This window comes from Mya arenaria, chromosome 14 (genome assembly GCF_026914265.1).
Source record: "Mya arenaria isolate MELC-2E11 chromosome 14, ASM2691426v1".
Classification (NCBI taxonomy): domain Eukaryota; kingdom Metazoa; phylum Mollusca; class Bivalvia; order Myida; family Myidae; genus Mya; species Mya arenaria.
The window spans coordinates 9518893-9538867 of NC_069135.1; the positions used below are offsets into that span (position 1 = coordinate 9518893).

Here is a 19975-nt window from a genome sequence, read left to right on the forward strand (position 1 = left end):
ACCAGATAGGATACTTTTTAAATTGAAACCATTTGGCCATGCTGTAAACCAAAGTACCGGTACATACCAAATCAACTTTATGTATGTTTAATTTCAGGAAATTAACACTTTATTCATTTAGTAAGGCTGGAGTTAATAAGTAAATATAAACAGGGTCAGGCAGAAACACCCTGGTCATTTCTATCTTTGTAAAATGTATCTGTTGACACATTGACAAACATACCATTCAGTGAATAAAATTAGCCTTTCTACTGACATCACACATTGACAAACACTACACCATCCAGTCAATGAAATGAAGCCTTTCTACTGACATCACACATTGACAAACACTACACCATCCAGTCAATGAAATGAAGCCTTTCTACTGACATCACACATTGACAAACACTACACCATCCAGTCAATGAAATGAAGCCTTTTTACTGACATTACACATTGACAAACACTACACCATCCAGTCAATGAAATGAAGCCTTTCTACTGACATCACACATTGACAAACACTACACCATCAAGTCAATGAAATGAAGCCTTTTTTCCTGACATCACACATTGACAAACACTACACCATCCAGTCAATGAAATGAAGCCTTTTTACTGACATCACACATTGACAAACACTACACCATCCAGTCAATGAAATGAAGCCTTTCTACTGACATCACACATTGACAAACACTACACCATCCAGTCAATGAAATGAAGCCTTTCTACTGACATCACACATTGACAAACACTACACCATCCAGTCAATGAAATGAAGCCTTTTTACTGACATCACACATTGACAAACACTACACCATCCAGTCAATGAAATGAAGCCTTTTTACTGACATCACACATTGACAAACACACCATCCAGTCATTGAAATGAAGCCTTTTCAGTCAATGAAATTATTATAAAGCATTTGTACTGACATCACACATTGACAAACACACCATTCAGTCAATAATTAGTCTTTCTACTGACATCACATGGACAAACACACCATTCAGTCAATGAAATTATTATAAAGCCTTTTTACTGACATCACACATTGACAAACACACCATTCAGTCAATAATTAGTCTTTCTACTGACATCACATGGACAAACACACCATTCAGTCAATGAAATTATTATAAAGCCTTTTTACTGACATCACACATTGACAACACACCATTCAGTCAATGAAATAAGCCTTTTTACTGACATCACACATTGACAAACACACCATTCAGTCAATAATTAGTCTCTACAGACATCACACATTGACAAACACCATTCAGTCAATAATTAGTCTCTACTGACATCACACATTGACAAACACACCATTCAGTCAATAATTAGTCTCTACTGACATCACACATTGACAAACACACCATTCAGTCAATAATTAGTCTCTACTGACATCACACATTGACAAACACACCATTCAGTCAATAATTAGTCTCTACTGACATCACACATTGACAAACACACCATCCAGTCAATGAAATGCTTCCAGGTATGGGTAAAATGTGAAATATGCCCTGAACAAATATTTAACTTGATCCTGGCCCTTTTAATAACCCAAACTGTTTGTGTTGAACAATATGGTAAATGTATCTGGGGTCTAGTGGGCTTGTCTCATTGTCATATTCATTCTCTAAACCTTTGGTCAACTACTCAAGAGTCTTTCGATCACTTCTAGCAATAGTTCTATGTGGATTTTTTCTCTGCCATTATACCATAGCATGTTTGTCATTAATTTTGTGGGTTGTGACACTAGTAGGACAGGTTTTGACTCTCAGATGTTTGATGTTTGGTCATTTCAACTTGGTCACTCAAGTCCACTGACATAATGACACATGGTAATGCCTACGAGGGTTTTGTTGGCTTATCATATGACGGAATTACAGTATCGGCCATTAAGCAATTCACAGCCATTCGATAAGTAAGATTATGTCAACATGTTATATTGGCTCCGGTCTGGATTAAATGAAGCTATCTCATATGGCATAGTTACTTGATAACTGGAATTATGAAGAGTAAACGAACAAGATTATGAGTACCCATGATTGGTTTGCAATTTTGATGATAAGGTTTATCAAATCACTTATAGATTAATGGCAGTTATATTAAAATCTCCTATCACATTGCGTGGTTATAATAAATTGCTGATTGAAAGGTCGTCCAAATATAATATAAAAATTGACAAATTAGACAGCTTTAGTCTACAGTGAAATATATGTCGAAAGCATTTTGTTCACTCAACAGTTCAACATAAACTACTGTACTGAAAGTACAAAATGGACCATTCATGCAATTTCCATAATTGCATGTTATATTTACGCAATATTTTTTTTATCAAAGTATGCATTGATGAAGAAACCACTTGTTGAGGCAAGCAGTGAGTGCCTGTAGCAGCCCTGGGCCTATGTTTTCACCAGACATGGTTTTTGATCAGGACGCAAATGTTGCCTGTGTTTCTCATCGGACGTGTGATCGAGAAACCCACTGCAAGCCTATCAGATGGTGCGAGATGGGAATCCATGATCGGTTTTGCATGTGGAGCTTTCATTCCTGCTCTCACTGTCACAGAAGATTTAGTTTGTGCAATTTCACATTTGTTAATTGAGAAGAAATCATTTGCAGGTTGTAGAGTTCTTACTTATATTGGGTCTGAACTAGATTTGTGTTAAACATTGTCCCTGTTTTAGCGACAGAAAAACTGTCCTCAACCTTGGTTCTAACTCTCTGAGATCTTAAATAAACCCTTCCAAGTAAAAATCTTGTGAAGTCGGTTTCAAAATTAACAGTTAAGTTTAGGATGGAAGTGTACCTATGTTGTTAATAAAAAATGTACCCTCATTTTGTTCCCTGTTTCTATGCAGCGCAGACCAAGTTTTTACAACGTCCTTGAATGAATTGATGCTCTATGAAATATAAATTTTGGTATTGGTTTTGATGGCTGTGAAGTTAATGTTAAGCAATGCCTTTGGCAATTTTACCAAAATACACAATTTTAAGAACAATAACAGTATGGGTTATTGGTGGGTTTTCATTATTATAGTTTCTCGCTACAAATGACAGAGGGTTGAAACAAAAAGCTTCTATCTGCCTCTTTTTGGATGTCAGTTGTTTTCACCCCTTGAATACCCACCTTATTTCCTGGTGCACACATACTCACCTACAAAACCAGTTGTCTAATTGTTTGAGATAAATGTAATGCACTTTCAGACAAATTGAAACCCATTTTTAGACAGAGTTTGACAGTCTACAGATGCCTACAGCATTCTGAATGTAGGTGCACTTGTTTGTTTATATATCATGGAGAAATAATAGATCCACAGATTAATTGAGGAACAGTCTGAGACTTTCGGGTTAGTTTTTTTTTGCGTAAAAGTGCTAATGTCATAAGTGCTTTTTGATCAAGGCGCATTGTTTGATTAAAGTCCATTTTCTTCTGGGTTAATAGGATGTATTATCTCATTATTTTTTCTGTAGTTATGATTAAGGTATGATTATTGATCTTATATAAATCAATGAAGAAGAGCTGTTGTAGATTTTGTAAATCATCATTTTTTTCTTGCTGATCTGAACATGAAAGAATTGATAATCACGTTGTGTTAGTTTCAAGAAATTCCCTTACTAGGTTTTGAAAATGAGTTAATGAATGGAAGGATTAGGGTAATACTTACGAGTTTTACAATTTGAATCCATTATAGAATGCAAGTATAAGGTTGAGCTATGATGATCTGTGTCTTTGGGGCATTCTAACTTACAAACTGTTGTTACTCAGAGTGATTCTTGACAGCATGTGCAGCTGCACAACACTGCATGGACGGTATCCCAAACATGTCAGATTGTTGTTCAATTCATGAGTTTCATTTACATTTTAAACAGAATACACTTTTCTTAATTTCATTGTAACATCATAATCATATGAGTATTTTGGCCGTTTTAACATGGATTACTTTAATTTCAGCTAACCATCTCAAAAAAGGTTCAAGACCCTTTAAGCCATCTTACAAACAAATGGGGGTAACTAGTCCTTGTATGGGCATGTGCAGCGGACTATTATACTCCACTTATTTGGCTTAGAACTCTGAGTACCTTTATGGTATCCAGAGTTGGTATCAGGAATAATTGCTCTGTGTATTTTTACTATCATATGCAGTGTATATCCCAAAATGTGTCTGCATTCCATTGTGTAAGACTCGGTTTGGTTAGTTCCTTGGTTAAGCCAAAATGTTGATTGATTGGTCAATATTTATCCAATAACTGTTATTGACCAATCAAATCATCTAAATGTACGACCTGGCTTGAAGATAACTTGTTGATAACTTATCAAGCTGTTTTATAATACAATTGGCTGCTGAGCTTTTTACTTTCATGGAAAAACTTATGTATATTTTTGTCTTCTATTTTCAGGTTAATACTATATACAGGGGACATACCATTCAACAGTTCATCCAAATCATCGTTGTAAAAATTGTTGTCTTTCACTCAGAATGGGTAAGTAACAATTTGGTTGATTTATTAACCTTTGATTGTAATTATACAAAGTATGTCAGCAACTAAATCCTCAGCCTGGACAATGGTTTTCAATGTAGGGTTTGTCATTTGAATATAAAACCCAATATTTTGTTTATCCCTAAACTGTGACACCATTTGATCTTTAGGGAAAAAAGTAGAACAGACGGTTATAGAATAAAATTTTCATTTTAAGTCAAATTTAGCGACGAAATTACATCACATGTCTTTTTGTCCCATCTCTGACACTCGACTGTCTGATCGAAAATGAAACATATCAGTTTAATATGTACAATTTAATGTTATGTCAAACAGTTGACTTAAAAAGAAGGATCTTTTTACCATCGGTTTTTATTTAACAGGGTAACATTCCTGGTATAAGGTGACGCTGGCTTTGCCAGAGGCGTCCAATATTTGGGTAGTGTAATTATTATGGAAGGCTTTTATAAAAGCTCAAAAGAGCTATTCAAAGGTGATCCTCACCATTGCCTCATGGTTGGACCCTGCTGCGGATACATTGACACAGGTAATGGAATGTCAACGGAACACACAGAAATCATGCTGGGTGGGAATTAGCCTGCACCAGACCTCAATATTCAGTCCAAAACCTTCTGCATAGGGTGGTCCGAGTTAAATTAAAGGCCGTACAAATGTGTTACAGAAATAACAGTAAAGGAATTTCATGCAGCTTAGTAACTGTTACCGGTATATGATTGTATCAATATTGCAATGGGTCATTCCACACTTTAATCATTGAATTGGCAACTGCAGTGGTTTTCATAAAGATTTAAGCTGTTGGCAAAATTTTCCGATTAAAATAAATTGGTGATTCTTCTAACAGATTGGTGCGATTTATGTCATGAATAAATGAGGTAAAATTGGGAGTGCAGCATACAGTCAACCCCATGCAAATATAGACCAGACATATTGGTGGGTCATCGGTATTGTTACAGGTTTGATTTTTAAATGCTGGTCCATTTTCATGGCGATAAAAGAAGCAGACTTAGTAACATCCTAAAGATAGGTACCATTGTCAGTTATGACATTATTCTGATTTTATCTCAAAGGCCTTCGCTTATCTTGTACGCGATGATCGCAACATAATCTAAAACTGTGAATTTTAAAAGACTAATTAGTTTTATCAGTATCAAAATGTTTTTATCCAGGGTATTAAAATAATGACAGCCCACATTATTAGGGATTATCGCTAATATGATCAGTCTTTCAAAATGCAAATGGATCAAGATACAACTGTTATGTGTTTTATATTATTTAGCAAATATTTATCAATTTATCATGTTTGAACCAAACCAGTGGTCCAATTCTACCATATAATTTGGATTTTCCTAATGTGATTTTACAGCTTAGTTCCTTGGGCTATTATTACCTTGCATTGCTGCTGTTCAATACATTAACAATCTTGCAAGTTGCATGCTTTAAGCTGTAAAGTTAAGACCTTTTAAACCGTTGATTTGAAAGTTCAAGATCCTTTTTACACCTTTAATCCTTAACAAGTGTGTGATTCTCATATTCAAAGTTGCTGATTGATATAATTGTCAGAGTAAACATCGGGGCAATATATGACGGTATATGATGGTTATAAAATTACCAAATTATAATGTACGAGGGCTGTTGAAGTGTCGTGAAAGAGTATGGAAACTTAAGGAAGGCGTTACAATTGAAACTGGATGCCGAACCTGATCGTGATACCTGAGTTACACTGATGTGTTCCATCACAGCATCGTTAGTCCACTTTATCAAATACTGGAAAAACTTGCTTTGCTATATGTAAGCTAGTGGTCTGTTTGAAATAAGAAGTCTTTAATAAATATTTCTATTAGGGGCATTAGCATAAAGTTGACTTATGATGATAATTTTGAACTAATTACACTTGAACTTAAAATTCCGAACCGTTTTCAGCCATAACCTTTCTTTATGTGGTGCATTATTTATGTTCATCAAAGTCAGCTAGTTTGTGTGAATTAATTGTATCTTGAAGCAAGTCATGGATAGACCACTTTTTATGTTTTCACTTTAAATTTAGTCTTTCATTACTTTAAATAGATACGAATATTGCGAAAAAAAGTCCCAGATTTGTTGTTGGAATCTTAATTTAGAAAACATCAAGTGTTCATTACTGAGTGATTCTTAGCCAAAATAGATGCCGTAGTTTTTGTGGAATAAAATATTGAATTTGTTTGCTAGCTAGTTCATTCTGATTTATTTATTAGTTTTAAAGTCTTAATTTATTTCCAAATTTATATTTAGATGTATTGAAATGTTTAGTCTAAATCTATTTGTGGCAATTGCTAGCTGGTTTGCATTTAGCACATGGTGATATTTCGCTGCTTTTTTTAAACTTTCTTAAAATCACCTTGTTTTAAGATCTGATAAAATCTTTTTGTATATGTTGAATGAGTAGTATAAATGTGCACATTTAAGAATGTTTAGGAAATATTTTGTATAACCGATTAGTGTCCAATAACGCATTTGTTTTCGCCTGGCTTGCACTTTTGGATAAGTTTTCAGCTTGACTGTGTCCGTGCCATTTTTAGTTTGATTTAAGCCCCTATCACTTGTCTCCGCCATAACATTGATATAGCTTTTAAATTACAAGGTCTTGAAACTAAAGACCTGAAGTGAACTTTTACTTCATTTACTGAACCTGTCAATCAGAAGAAAGGCGCAGGTGGTTGAGAAATTGTCGTCTCAGAATTATGCGATTGTCAATCTGATAATCATAATTGAAGTTCAATTACTTTCTCTCTGTTTGTCAACCGTCATAACAAACATTCAAAACAAGGTCCTACTTATGTGAATTGTTATGTATCAATAAGTCATTGTTAGTTGGCTGTTGTTGCTTGTATTCAGTGCCGTAAGCTATCGGGTCAAGATGTTCATTTATTTCAGAAATATGAGTGTTTTTTTAAAGGCCTTAAGCTTTGAATATTAAATATTTAATTGAGTTTGACATTTTACATTTGTTTTCTATTAATTCTTAAGCAAAGTATAGACTTTCAAATGTTATAAGTATTTTTTTGGTTTAATTAAAATATTTTCGTTATAATTGCCTTTGCAAGTCAAAATGAATCACCAGGGTGTTTTTACACATTTTTTTGTAATTGTAATTGCAGGTGCTTTTTTTAATTCATTTTTTGTGCTTACTGACATTTAACTCCATCTTTCACCAACAAGACTGGGACGTTCATACAAAAGTTGGAGCAAGTATTTACAGTCGCACAATTCATGTGATTATGGAAATCAGAGGATCAATGATACTAGCAATGATTGTAGTGCTGTCACCTGTAGCTTGACAGCCCATCATTTATGTCCACTCTGGTAGCTTGGACCCAGGGTAAATGTGGCTGGACTGACCAGATGTTCTCAAGCCCTGTCCACTGCATCCACTTGACCACAGCAATCACAGCTGACCTTCGACCAGCAAGCTTCGACCAGCAACATTGGTCACTACTCACCATAGCTTTAAACCTATCACCAAGCTTATAACAACTTGAAAGATCTCTGGCCTTTGAAATGTAATCCGGCGTACATGATTCTCCTTTAGTTTCTGTTCACTTAACAAATATCTGTGATCGGCTTACCATGAAAAACCAGCTTATGGTTTACACAGATAACTTTGTATTACCATTTTGAAGAGTCATTGACTTTTCACACCTTTTATAAATTAAACTTAGGCCTGATTTTTTGCTATATTGTCACATGTGTCTAGGTTGGAGGTTGTGACAGATGATTCTGGTCAGCAAGAAGCATGCTGCATTCATCAGGGTCATGGAGAAGCACTGGTGATCAATCACTTCTCCCCCAGACCACATGATCATCTTTTATCTTGTCCACCAAGAATAAATTGACAACAGATATTAATGCTCTTGAAATTGTAAAGGCTAAATATATAGTCAACCTCCAATTATTGTATGTTTTAGGGAGCAAAAGTTGAAAACTGATCGTTCTGTGAAAGAAATAATTGGATGGTCAACAGTAAAATGCAAGTTGAATAGACACAAGCCCATTTTTCATTCCTGGTCTTTTATCTGACAGCTCCAACTTTCATGAATTACTGATTATATTTTCTTTACAGTGCCCAGTTAATACCAAACAGAAATTTAAGAATTTCACAGGGCAATATCGAACTATAATACCACATTATTCACATAAAACGGCTGCTTTTAATTGAGAAGACATCCATTAAAATTTGGCCCTATCTAATGTTTACTGAACATTAAGACCCCACTGTCATTAAAACGCAATTTGGAAGACATTTTATTAATTGGGAACAATAAAAACAACTATAGAGCATGTCAAACACAGAAAGCTTTGATTGCAATCAGTTGAACTACCAGCCATACTCATTGGAATGAAAAATTGATACTTAGTGAAATAAATTTCATATTTATTCAAGTTTGTAATAACCGATAATTCATTTAAAATTACATGAAAGTAAACAATTATCAAACTCAATTTTGACACATTCTTTTCATTTATTTTCAATTTAATTTGATCTGTAATTATGAAAAGCAATTTTGAAATGTTCTTTGATACTTTGGGACATTGATGCTGTCTTGCCCTATGTGACTCGCAAACTGTCAATCCATTCACTTTTTGCCAATCAATCAAATCTGTTCGCAGCAAGTTTATTTTTTTATTCAATACTGAATTAAAAATTCAAGGACATGGATGAGAAAAAAATGAGCAGTTGTCAATAATTTAGAATCAAGTATCTGATGGTGATATAATTGCTGTTTTACTTATACATATAATTGAGTCATTTTTACTCCAGGATATACTTTTGAGTGGACAATATCCTTTCATATCAAATATTTTACAAATCAAAATTAGTAACTCTTCAGAAGATTGTTGTAGAGTTACATCCCTTGGCAAGCAGTTTATCTGCTGTAAGGAAAGATGACTTGTATGCTGTATGTAAGACAATTTTATCACTCTGTTTCAAAAGAAGAATGTTACCACTGTATGTGAACACAAATGTAAAATTGTAATTTTGAAGGACGTGAACAAGTGTGTACAAATGTATTAATTTGAAATTAATTTGATGGTTTTATTCATCATTATATTTTCAAGAATTTAAATTTTATGTGTTAAGCTTCCCAGAAATGGCTGAAAGATAACTGTTTATGTAAATTTAATGATAATTGTTAATGAATTAGGACTTTAATATATATATATTTTATGATGACATTAAGGTTTTAAGATCATTTTCATTGCTTTTTTGACCTGATGGAATACATTTCACTGCTGTTGAAAGTAAAATATATGTTGAGAATGTTAAGCTTGAAATTGATAATAGACATGAGAAGAATGTTAATTGTTGATTGCAAGAAGCTACTGCTACAATTTCATTGCCCCAACCCCAAACATGCTTGGTTTATAACATTGTCCAGGCTGTTCTCAGAATGTTTTATTTTAATTATTACTGTTTTCAATGAAAAAAAATATTTGTGAGTAATTTTAATTCAGAAAATAACCCTTGATTGTTTTTTTCCAGGATGGTCCGAAGATTACACAAAATGCGAGCGAGACGTTAAAGCGTTTCTGTAAATGGCAGTCACAGAACAATCAGGCTGAGGGGAGCAAGTACCACTATGACACCGCCATACTCCTCACAAGGTACCATAATTGGTCCGAATATCTGACCAGAGTTGCAAAGGAGGACATGGTCCATATGGTCATTGTAGATGAAATTATTCTATGCTACACTATTGTAGAAGAGGCCTATATCTTGTCTTGGACAATTGCATAGGGCTTTCATACAACATGCTGTTGCATAGACGATTGTCAAAATAAAACTGATTGTCCTTGCATTTTGCCCAAGCATTATGTTTCGAGACGTTCACTGACATTAAAGTTTCATAACTTCATTATAAGGGGAAAGTGATATTGCACATTTAATGAAAAGATCCAACTTGTCATTTGTTTTGAAATAAATAATCTATGTGTTCTCATTTTCTCAAATTGCCCTCTTTTCTCCTTGGTTTTGCAATTCAGTGTTTGCTTTCAAAGTGAAAATCCACTCTTTATTTGAAGTGTGATCTATCAAGATTTAATTTTTAAAATGCATAACAATGATTTGTCACGAAAGGGATGTGCCCTGAAGTGTTCTATCGAAGCCCAGTGATTGATTAGATTTAATCAGACGGCTTGTATGAAATGCATGGTTTCTACATTAGTCACTACAGACCTGCAACTCAAATAGCTCCTCTCATTCCACTCTTGTACTGCTTCTCTTCATGCTGAATTGTTACTTTACTCTCTCCTAGAATGCCAACAGTTCATTTATTATTATGACTTAATTGTCATTTAATCTTCTTATTTCTTAAGTGTTAATATGTATAGTACAACAACTCTAAGAAATGTATTATGATGGCAGTGTGACTAATGACATCAGAAGTCTGTGGTAAACTTATAATTTTCTACATAATGATTATGTTTTGACACCACATGTGATGCTTTTCATGTTTCCAAGAAAGGAAAAGCGTGAAGAGAAGGTACTAAACAGATGAGTGGAGCAGTATGGGCCAAATAGGGACATCTTGTACTCAGAGATGAGATTGGGGCACAAAGACTAATTTATTACACAGAGAGATAATACCTGCTCTGAATGTGGTCTGATGTGAGGTTACCCGGTGACTTTGAAGATGTGCAGGACATGACAACAGCATTATTAGTGTTGAGTGGAGCATTGTAAAATTTTTGTAATTACACTTGCAGTGGAATAGGACAACTTTCCATTCAATAACTGGATTAATGTTACAAGTAGCGGCTTCAAATGCTTTCTGTGAGATGACAAAGATTGAAAGAGCCAGACATAATTGAATCCATGTTTTGTAAAAAGATAAATTGATAAGGTTAAGAAATTATAAAAAAACAGCAATTGGAGGTTAGCCGAAATAGTCATGTAAATATGCCAGTTGCAAAACTTCATGCTGAGTAACCCATTAATGGAAAATGCAAATTTGCAAAAAGCATTATTCAAACATGAATGACAGAGATTTTAAACAAAAATGAGTAGTAGTAAGAGTTAAATGCTTGAAAACTGATGACGTAGTATTAAAATTGGCAGGGGTGGAGAAAGATACGATAAAACATTGACGTTTCTTCTTTGATGAAAGATCTTTGTGCCAAAATTTGTCTTTGATTCTTTAACGTCCTTGGGCGGTACCAGAATTTGACGTAGTTTGGCTCACAGATAAAATTCTGGCGTAAAACTGTAATTATGAGACAATGTAATATTCTCATTGAGTTTCAAATGATCAAAAGTTCCCAGTTTGCTTATTTCTTTTTTTGTTTCTGACACTGCTTGCTTGAACAGACTGGAAATTTTTGAGAGGAAAACCCTCATAAACCATTGGAAAAGATGTACAACTGTGTCAAAGCAGATATATTTTGATTAAAAACTCATAAATCTGCATTTCAGAAGTAGTAAAGATTATACCTTTGTTTTGTTTTTCTTCAGTAAAATTCCTAGGTCAAAAAACATTTCTTACACATAACAGATCACAGTTTGTGAATATTTATGTGAAGAATGCTGATCTGTAACAACAGTAGGCTTCTCAGAGAGGATTCACCAGACAATGAAGCCAAGGGTTGGAGAGGAAAAAAAGCTATCGAAACTGCTGTAAACCCAGTACTAATAAGACCACTAACATGCAGAGTTTTAAGTCTTGATAGCTCAAAGCCTGCTGATTACTTGTATTAGAAATGAAAAAGTGCATTGTCATCACCATCTTCAATAAAAGTGTTCTCTTTTACTTTATATAACTTTGAACCATATTTGACCAGACTAGAGTTGATGTAATTATCATCCTCTCTTTTATGAATTCAATTCACTCACTCACGGTGTAGAGAAAGATGACTTAGGCCATTATCTTGATCACAGACTTGCAAGTGTGTCATGTGGAGCTGTAAAACCTTCAATCCAAGAGTGTGTATAGATCCCCTTGAGGACTCAACCCCACACGCACCCCGCTGACAGTGTGGGTCTGATCTACGACAACCCGACAGCACCGCCACATTCTGGGGTCATGTAATCCCCTTTGTCCACGCCTCACTCTACCGACCTTGAGCCCCTGGGCCCTAGATTGTCTCCTTAATATTGTCTTCAGCTGCCCCAATATGGGCATAGAAGCTGCTTAAATGAATCAAGCTATTTAAATTAATCAGATAATGGCACATTAGCTGTAATAGAGTTCTGAATATTTAGGCTGGAGGCATGGAATCTGGGATATTTAACCCCGAATATCTGACCAATTACCATTAAAACAATAGAGTTTTCAGAGTTGTCAATGGTACAAAAGTCATGATGTGTAAGTCACCATGGAACACTTGTCTTGGATCAAAGTGTGACCTCAGGAACAGTTGGCTGGGATCAAAGTGTGGCCACCTTTGGTTAATGGCCATAAAGTGACTTTGATACACACAAGTTTTCTCCATAATTGCAAAAAAAACTAACAGTTATCATTTTATGGGTGAATTAAAGACATGAAGTAGTTGTGTGGCATGAATGGGACATTAATGGTACTGGTATTGAGGAATGTGTAGTCGTTTGCAGTGATTTGATCAAGTGCTTCACCATACTGACATATCCCCCCACATATTGGGTGATGGATCACCAGCAGTTTCGTTGTATTGATAATCCCTTTCCTTTTATATTGCTATATACAGCCAGCATTTTGCATGTTTTATTTATATGGTGTCTGTATAGCTAAGGTATGATTTATTTGTTAATCATTTATCTTTAACTGCAATTTTATGTAATGGAAATTAGGGAAGCTGGTTTCGCCACACACAATGTAAGGTTGGGCTGCTCATATATTGCACACTAATGACTTTATCATAGCTCCTAATTAAAATATCTGTCCTATAATGTTACCTTTTTGTTTTCTTTAATTGCATCATTATGATAAATCTGTCACACGCATCTTGTGGAATAGTATAGTCATATGCCTTATGTTTCCATGTACATACATGCAGGGATGCCGCTGCCTATCAACATAGCTTAGAAATAGAAATGGACGGCAACAAAAGTTTGTGATAGGACTTCCTGTTCAATTCGTTTTCAATGTTGTTTAGTATGGATTTATTGGTACTACTTGCTTGTAATATCTTGAACAGTCAAATTCACCAATATGAAAATGGAGATAGAAGACAGATTGATGTTTCAAAAATAAACAAAATATCTGGGCTATCAACATAAACTTGTCCCAACATATTTTTTTATCCACATATTTTCATTAGAGAGTTTGTGATTGTCTCACTGAGGTTCAACTATCAGAGAAGAGTGCTGATCTTACGAAAGATTGAGTATCAGTTCAACTATCAAAGTGTGGGTGAAACAGAGTAGAAAGATATATTTGAATTTGAAATAAACATAAAAAATGTGAACAGATGGTTTATGTTTCCAAATTAATTCTGCATTTTGTCAGAATAGAATGAAAAAAATGCAGTTTGATTTTGCATTGCATATTTTTATTGCTAATTGAGTAGTTTCTCTTTTTTGTAGTATATGACAATTTCAATACATGTCCTGCGCATTTAGTTGCCACAGTATTTCACTTGCAGGGTTATACAGCACTTACTTGCAGGGTTATACAGCACTTACTTGCAGGGTTATACAGCACTTACTTGCAGGGTTATACAGCACTTACTTGCAGGGTTATACAGCACTTACTTGCAGGGTTATACAGCACTTACTTGCAGGGTTATACAGCACTTACTTGCAGGGTTATACAGCACTTACTTGCGGGGTTATACAGCACTTACTTGCGGGGTTATACAGCACTTACTTGCGAGGTTATACAGCACTTACTTGCAGGGTTATACAGCACTTACTTGCAGGGTTATACAGCACTTACTTGCAGGGTTATACAGCACTTACTTGCAGGGTTATACAACACTTACTTGCAGGGTTATACAGCACTTACTTGCAGGGTTATACAACACTTACTTGCAGGGTTATACAGCACTTACTTGTGGGGTGTACCTGTTAGATCTTGATTTTCCAATCAACAGGTAGTGGCCATTTGGCACCCTGTCATGGGGTTGAGTGCTTTGTGCAATCACAAATTTAACAATGTTTTTATTTGGAAGTGTTCAAATAGCCATAAAATTCTCCCTAGGTGAAGACGAATTGGCGCAAGTATTGTAATGAAAATGTAACAATTTAGGAGAGATTGGGCTCTTCACACGTGGAAGTGAATGTTTCATGATGTTAGGTCCAAATTATGCCTTCTTGTCGACATTGTCCCAGGTTTTGTGCAGATTTCAATTGTGTTGTCATGGTGTTCAATCACAGTGAGCCGGTGTTTGACCACTGACCCGATGGTACCAGCGTGAATGCAAATATTGACACTCCTGTGCAGTGGGACGGTGCATACAAATTGACAATTTCAAGGGCTGCTGCCTCCACAAGTGTCCCAGTCCAGACCTCGGACATGGTCACGGGAAGGTGGCCAAGGCCATTCAGAGAAACCATGGTAGCGGAAATATGGAATTGATAAGTTTCAATTTCTGATTGCTCTGTAAAAGGAAGGGATATAGAGCTGAATAATGAAAAATGTGATTGTCTCCTATGCCCTACATGTGTGAAATCTGACTGCTCTGAGCTGGTATGATTTATGCAGTGACATACAATGTAAGTTGTATGTTTAACAATTGAAATATAGACAATACATTGAGAACTGTCGGTTTGCCTCTGTCTTCCTCCACCTCAGGTACCCAGATCTGCTCCAGCATAAAAACACGATAAACACCTTCTGTGATATCATCATCTTGTGTTTTCTTCCTGCCAATGACCACCCATTAATTCTTCTTGGGAGATATATGATACAACATTCATGCTTACAATACTTTCATAGCTATCAATGTGTCTGGACGGCAATTGTTTTTTCTTTCAGGATTTGTGTGGAACATGACTGAGATTTGACCACTGCTAATAACGACGGACAGGCATTGATTATGGTTGTTTACAGTCTAGCAGCAATTGTGTGAGGTCTTTTTATGTGAATAATTTTATCAAATAGACTTAACACATGCACCTTTCTCTTCCATACCAACGTCTTCTATCCCATGAGTCTTGATATATTTTGGATCAGATCTGCATTAAACATCATGCAGAAGTATACAACTTATAATTCTTTTCTAGATGGACCAATTTTGGTTTGTCAGTGATTCATTACAGGACTTCGGAAGTTTAAATTTGATTGATATAAGCAGTTGGGCATTTGATAAAAGTGATAGCCTTTTGGTATGTCCTCAGTAGGCCTTTGGGTCAGCTTTGTAAGTGAGTGACTGGTTCATTGACCACTGTACATCCAGCGCCATTGTACTTCACAGTGAGTGGACACTATATAGCCACCTTGTGTGGTCAGCTCAGGCCACTCTCTGGACATAACTGCACTAGATACCCATCTCCATAGAAAAAACAATAATTAGCTAACATGTTGACCCTTGTGGGAATGTCAAACCTTTTAGTAGAACATCTTTTTTCCCACTGTATATGGATTACATTAGCTAAACACACTTGACCATGGGTCACTTATATTGTAATAGTGTCTGACCTTTGTCAGTCTAGACTCTCCACTGTCATTGTTTATACTCATTTCAGAAACCTTGCCAAGTACATTCTTTGAGAGTCAATGATTGAATTGTATTTTGTTGCGGAGTCCTTAAAAAAAATCAGTTGTTCTTTTCCATAGGTGCTCATGATTGTTTACCTTTGCCTCAATCAAAGCTCTTAAAATAAAAAAGTATCCCATTATTCTCTTGTGCAAAATTGTTGCTATGTTCGATTCACATATATTCTATGCAACGGTGTTCCATGGCCTCTAGCAAAATATATCCATATCCTCTTGCAAAGGTGTTCCATAGCAAATTGTTGCAAATAAACTTTCATGATCTCTTCGAGACGTGTTTCATGGCCTCTTGTAAAAGTGTTCTTAGGTCTCTCCTTAATGTGTTCTATGGCCTCTTGCGTGTTCCATGGCCCTTTGGCATTGCAAATTTGTTCCATGGCTTCTTTTAAATCTCTTTTAGGGTTTTTTACAAATGTGTTCCACAGCCTCTTGTGTTGTATTCAAGGTAATCTTGGACAGGCATTTCACTGTCATTTAAATGATATTCTATGTTCCTTCAAAGTTTTTTTTTGTCTTACTCTGCATCTTTCAACGATGTTCAATAGTCTCTTCCACCGTGTTCTTAGATGGCTGAATGGCTATACCACTTAACTTTAAAACGTAGGATAAGCAAGGAAGACATTGTTGGACTGATTGTCTTTGCTGCTTTTATAGTTGTTCCTTCATGATTAGAAATCTGACAACTTAATTTATAGCCAGCATATGTCCCAAACTGTATCCAGTGTATTGTGTTTTGGGAGTGGTCTGTTATAGTGTCTAAGAAAAGTTCAAGTAAAACTATTTAATATTGACTGCTGCTATAGCTAGCATACCTTAGAAATGTAGGCTTAACCAAGTACTTTAAAATGTAATGAATTTTTGATATCTTTATTGCAGTTCTAAGACAGGATTCATGTTAAAAGTAAATCAGCAGGTGAAGCTTACATTATACAGGTTCTTGATAATATGTTGATATATGTTGATGAGCTGCCATAGATGGGATTCATACATTGTTTCTTGGAACAAGGTCTTCAACCAGTAATTTTGTCACCAACAATTATCCTCTAAGCATACATTTCTGTGGGTTGGATTTTAAGTTTGCTCAAACATCCGATTTTATGAATGTGAGTACCTGTAGCTGAGCTTGGACTCTAGGATTGACCTCACTGGATGTTTCATTTCCCTCCTTAATCTGTATTACTGATCTGTATGCGCTTCTGGATGGTCCAGTTTGGAGGTAGATGTGTTAAGTTAAAATTGGACGAGGCTTATGTAAGATCCTATTGCATCACATCATCACAGACATAATAAAAGACTGTCTAATGCTAAGGTACCACTTTTACCATAAACAAGAGTATCAGAAGGCATCACTAAGTTACTTAGAGTGTTACATACTGGTCCTGTGTTAACATCTGGCCATATTATCTGGCTGGCTGGGGCAGAGCCATCTAAGAGTACAGTTTAATAGCAGCTTTATGGCCGCTAGATCAAAACCCTAACCATAATCACAACCCTAAACCTCACACCGCTTCCTTACTGTAGATCTTGGATGTTTTGACATACATTACCATGGAAAGGTGATCAAACTTGAATTCATTTTCATAATTAATCATAGTTGGACTCATGTTTGCCATGACCACCGCTATGAATATAAATAATCGCTATGAATATAAATAATCGCTTATGTGATGTTATTGTTGATTTCTCACACCGTTGTGAAAGTTATGTTAACACATTCATTAAGGGTTTCAGTAAGATAATGAAAAACTTTGAAGAAAGAATGAGCTGTGAAGGTTTTGTCATGGAGGATTGATTGTCTAAGGGTGTCAGCCTGAAGTGTTGGGGCATGAGTGACAGGGTCCTTTGTGCCCTCAGAGAAGATTGTTTAGATGATGATGTTTCTCTCATGGCAAAACACAACTCAACGGCCATTGACTCACACTCGCTCCTATACGAATGGTCAGTCACTTATTCAACCCTGATTTTCCAATTGTGATGAGTAGACATGGCAATTTATGAAATTAATCTGATAAATCCGCTAATGTATTCTTTACATGACTTTAATGTAGTTTTGATGATTTGAAGGTTAAATATGACAACATGAAATTGGCTCAGGTGTTACCGTAAGGTCATTGTATTGACGGTCATCACTGCTTAAGTAGTAGAGCCAAACCTTGTACGAATTAGAGGCAGGCAATGTGTCCAATTTTTCAAAAACTGTAGACCTCAGCAATTCGATAAAAAAAACAATCATGGATTTCTTTCCTATTAAAAATGTAAATCGATGTCATTTTCATGATATCATTTTGATATTTTTATTGGTTGAAATGGGTTGGTAATGTTGAAACTGTTTAAGAAACAAGGGCACTGTTTACTGTTTTCTTTCTTATTGTCATCATGAATAGTCTTCAAAGTGTTTTAGTATGATATTAAGTACATTTTTATGACAGTTTTGACCAAATTTATTCACGGGGACAATGTTACATTTTCTGTTATGAAAGGCGGCTGTGTCAAAGCGGAGTATCGTCATTGAAGGTAATAATAACCTAATGGGGTTGAAGTCTGTCATTTTAACAAAATTTAAAACATATTACATTAACAACTGGTGATGTAGAATGGGGTCATGTCTCACCGTGATTTATAGTTAAAGAGGAAACCACGTCTGTCTCATGAGTGAACAGGGGTGACAAATTTCTGTGGTGTCTCCTAGTAGATCGTTTGCTTAAAAGCAGACCCTAAGGTGGGTAAGGTTAGGCGCCACTAAATATTCCTTGCTGTAGGTAGAAGCCTCAGTTGAAATTGAAGACGTGACCATTTGCATCCACGTTGCTGCAGTTGACTGCTGTCATCTGTCACTGGAACGACTGTGGCTTCACGCTTACAGGTGTGAAGTCCATACAATTAATTTTTAACAATAAGCATGGTGTAATAATAGGTTTCTGATAAACTCTGATGAACTTTTAAAGTTCATGCACATTGTAGTTTCTGCCAACTTTGACTTAACTCATTCATGGATTTGTATGGGTTTCGACATTTTTATTTTAAATGTCAACTAGTGTCATATATATTTTTTCATTTGCACTACAAAATGTGCATATGTTAAGATAATGACATACAAGTGTTGTTCAAATATCACTACCTGATGCATTCATGTATGCCCGACTGACGACAAACAGAGGTAGCTCCAGAGGTATCTCTCATGCCATTCTGTAAATTAAAAGCTTGTAAAAAACGTTATATTGAATTAGGAACCTCTCTCTGACAGATATATTTACAGACAGTTCAAAATAAAACATCTAAATGCTTCCTGTGTGCATTACAATTACTTAAATATTCAAGATTTGAAACTTATTTAGACATCTGACAATTATTAGCTCAGAGTGACTAAGTGAACAGTTTAATGTGATTCTGACTTACTTCAACTTCATGAAAGACAAAGCTTGTCATTCTATGATAAATAGTGCTATAAATTTACCTGTCTGGTGCAACTTGTCCCGAAGAAAGTAAGGCAGGGAAATACAAACATTCTATGTGACTCAAAGACATGCAGTCCATACTTGGGAACTCTTAGGGAAGAGTTTGGAGTGGGGCAATTTTTGAGTGTCCCAGAAAGCATTGGATCAACTGTTTTTATATGGCTCTTGTACTTCAATCTCTTTCAGATTGTTCAACTTTAAGGCAGTGAGACTTTTTTCATCCAGGAAGTGCTGGGTTTAAGCCCCGGCCCAGATTTCAGACACTTCTGAAGTTCATCCTAACAGGATTAGGCTTAGTCTAAAGCCCTCTATTTTTGGTTTCCAATAAACTGCGTAATATTCCGTTCTAGGAATTA

General features: G+C 35.5%; 1 protein-coding gene across 1 annotated transcript in view; it reads left to right on the plus strand.

Moving 5' to 3' along the window:
- Positions 1-19975, plus strand: part of LOC128217126 (A disintegrin and metalloproteinase with thrombospondin motifs 9-like) — a 91315-nt gene that overhangs the window by 30289 nt on the left and 41051 nt on the right. The window contains exons 5-6 of the mRNA XM_052924028.1: positions 4400-4483; positions 10020-10141. Of these exons, the coding sequence (XP_052779988.1) occupies positions 4400-4483; positions 10020-10141 (206 nt within the window). The remainder of the gene's footprint in view (positions 1-4399; positions 4484-10019; positions 10142-19975) is intronic.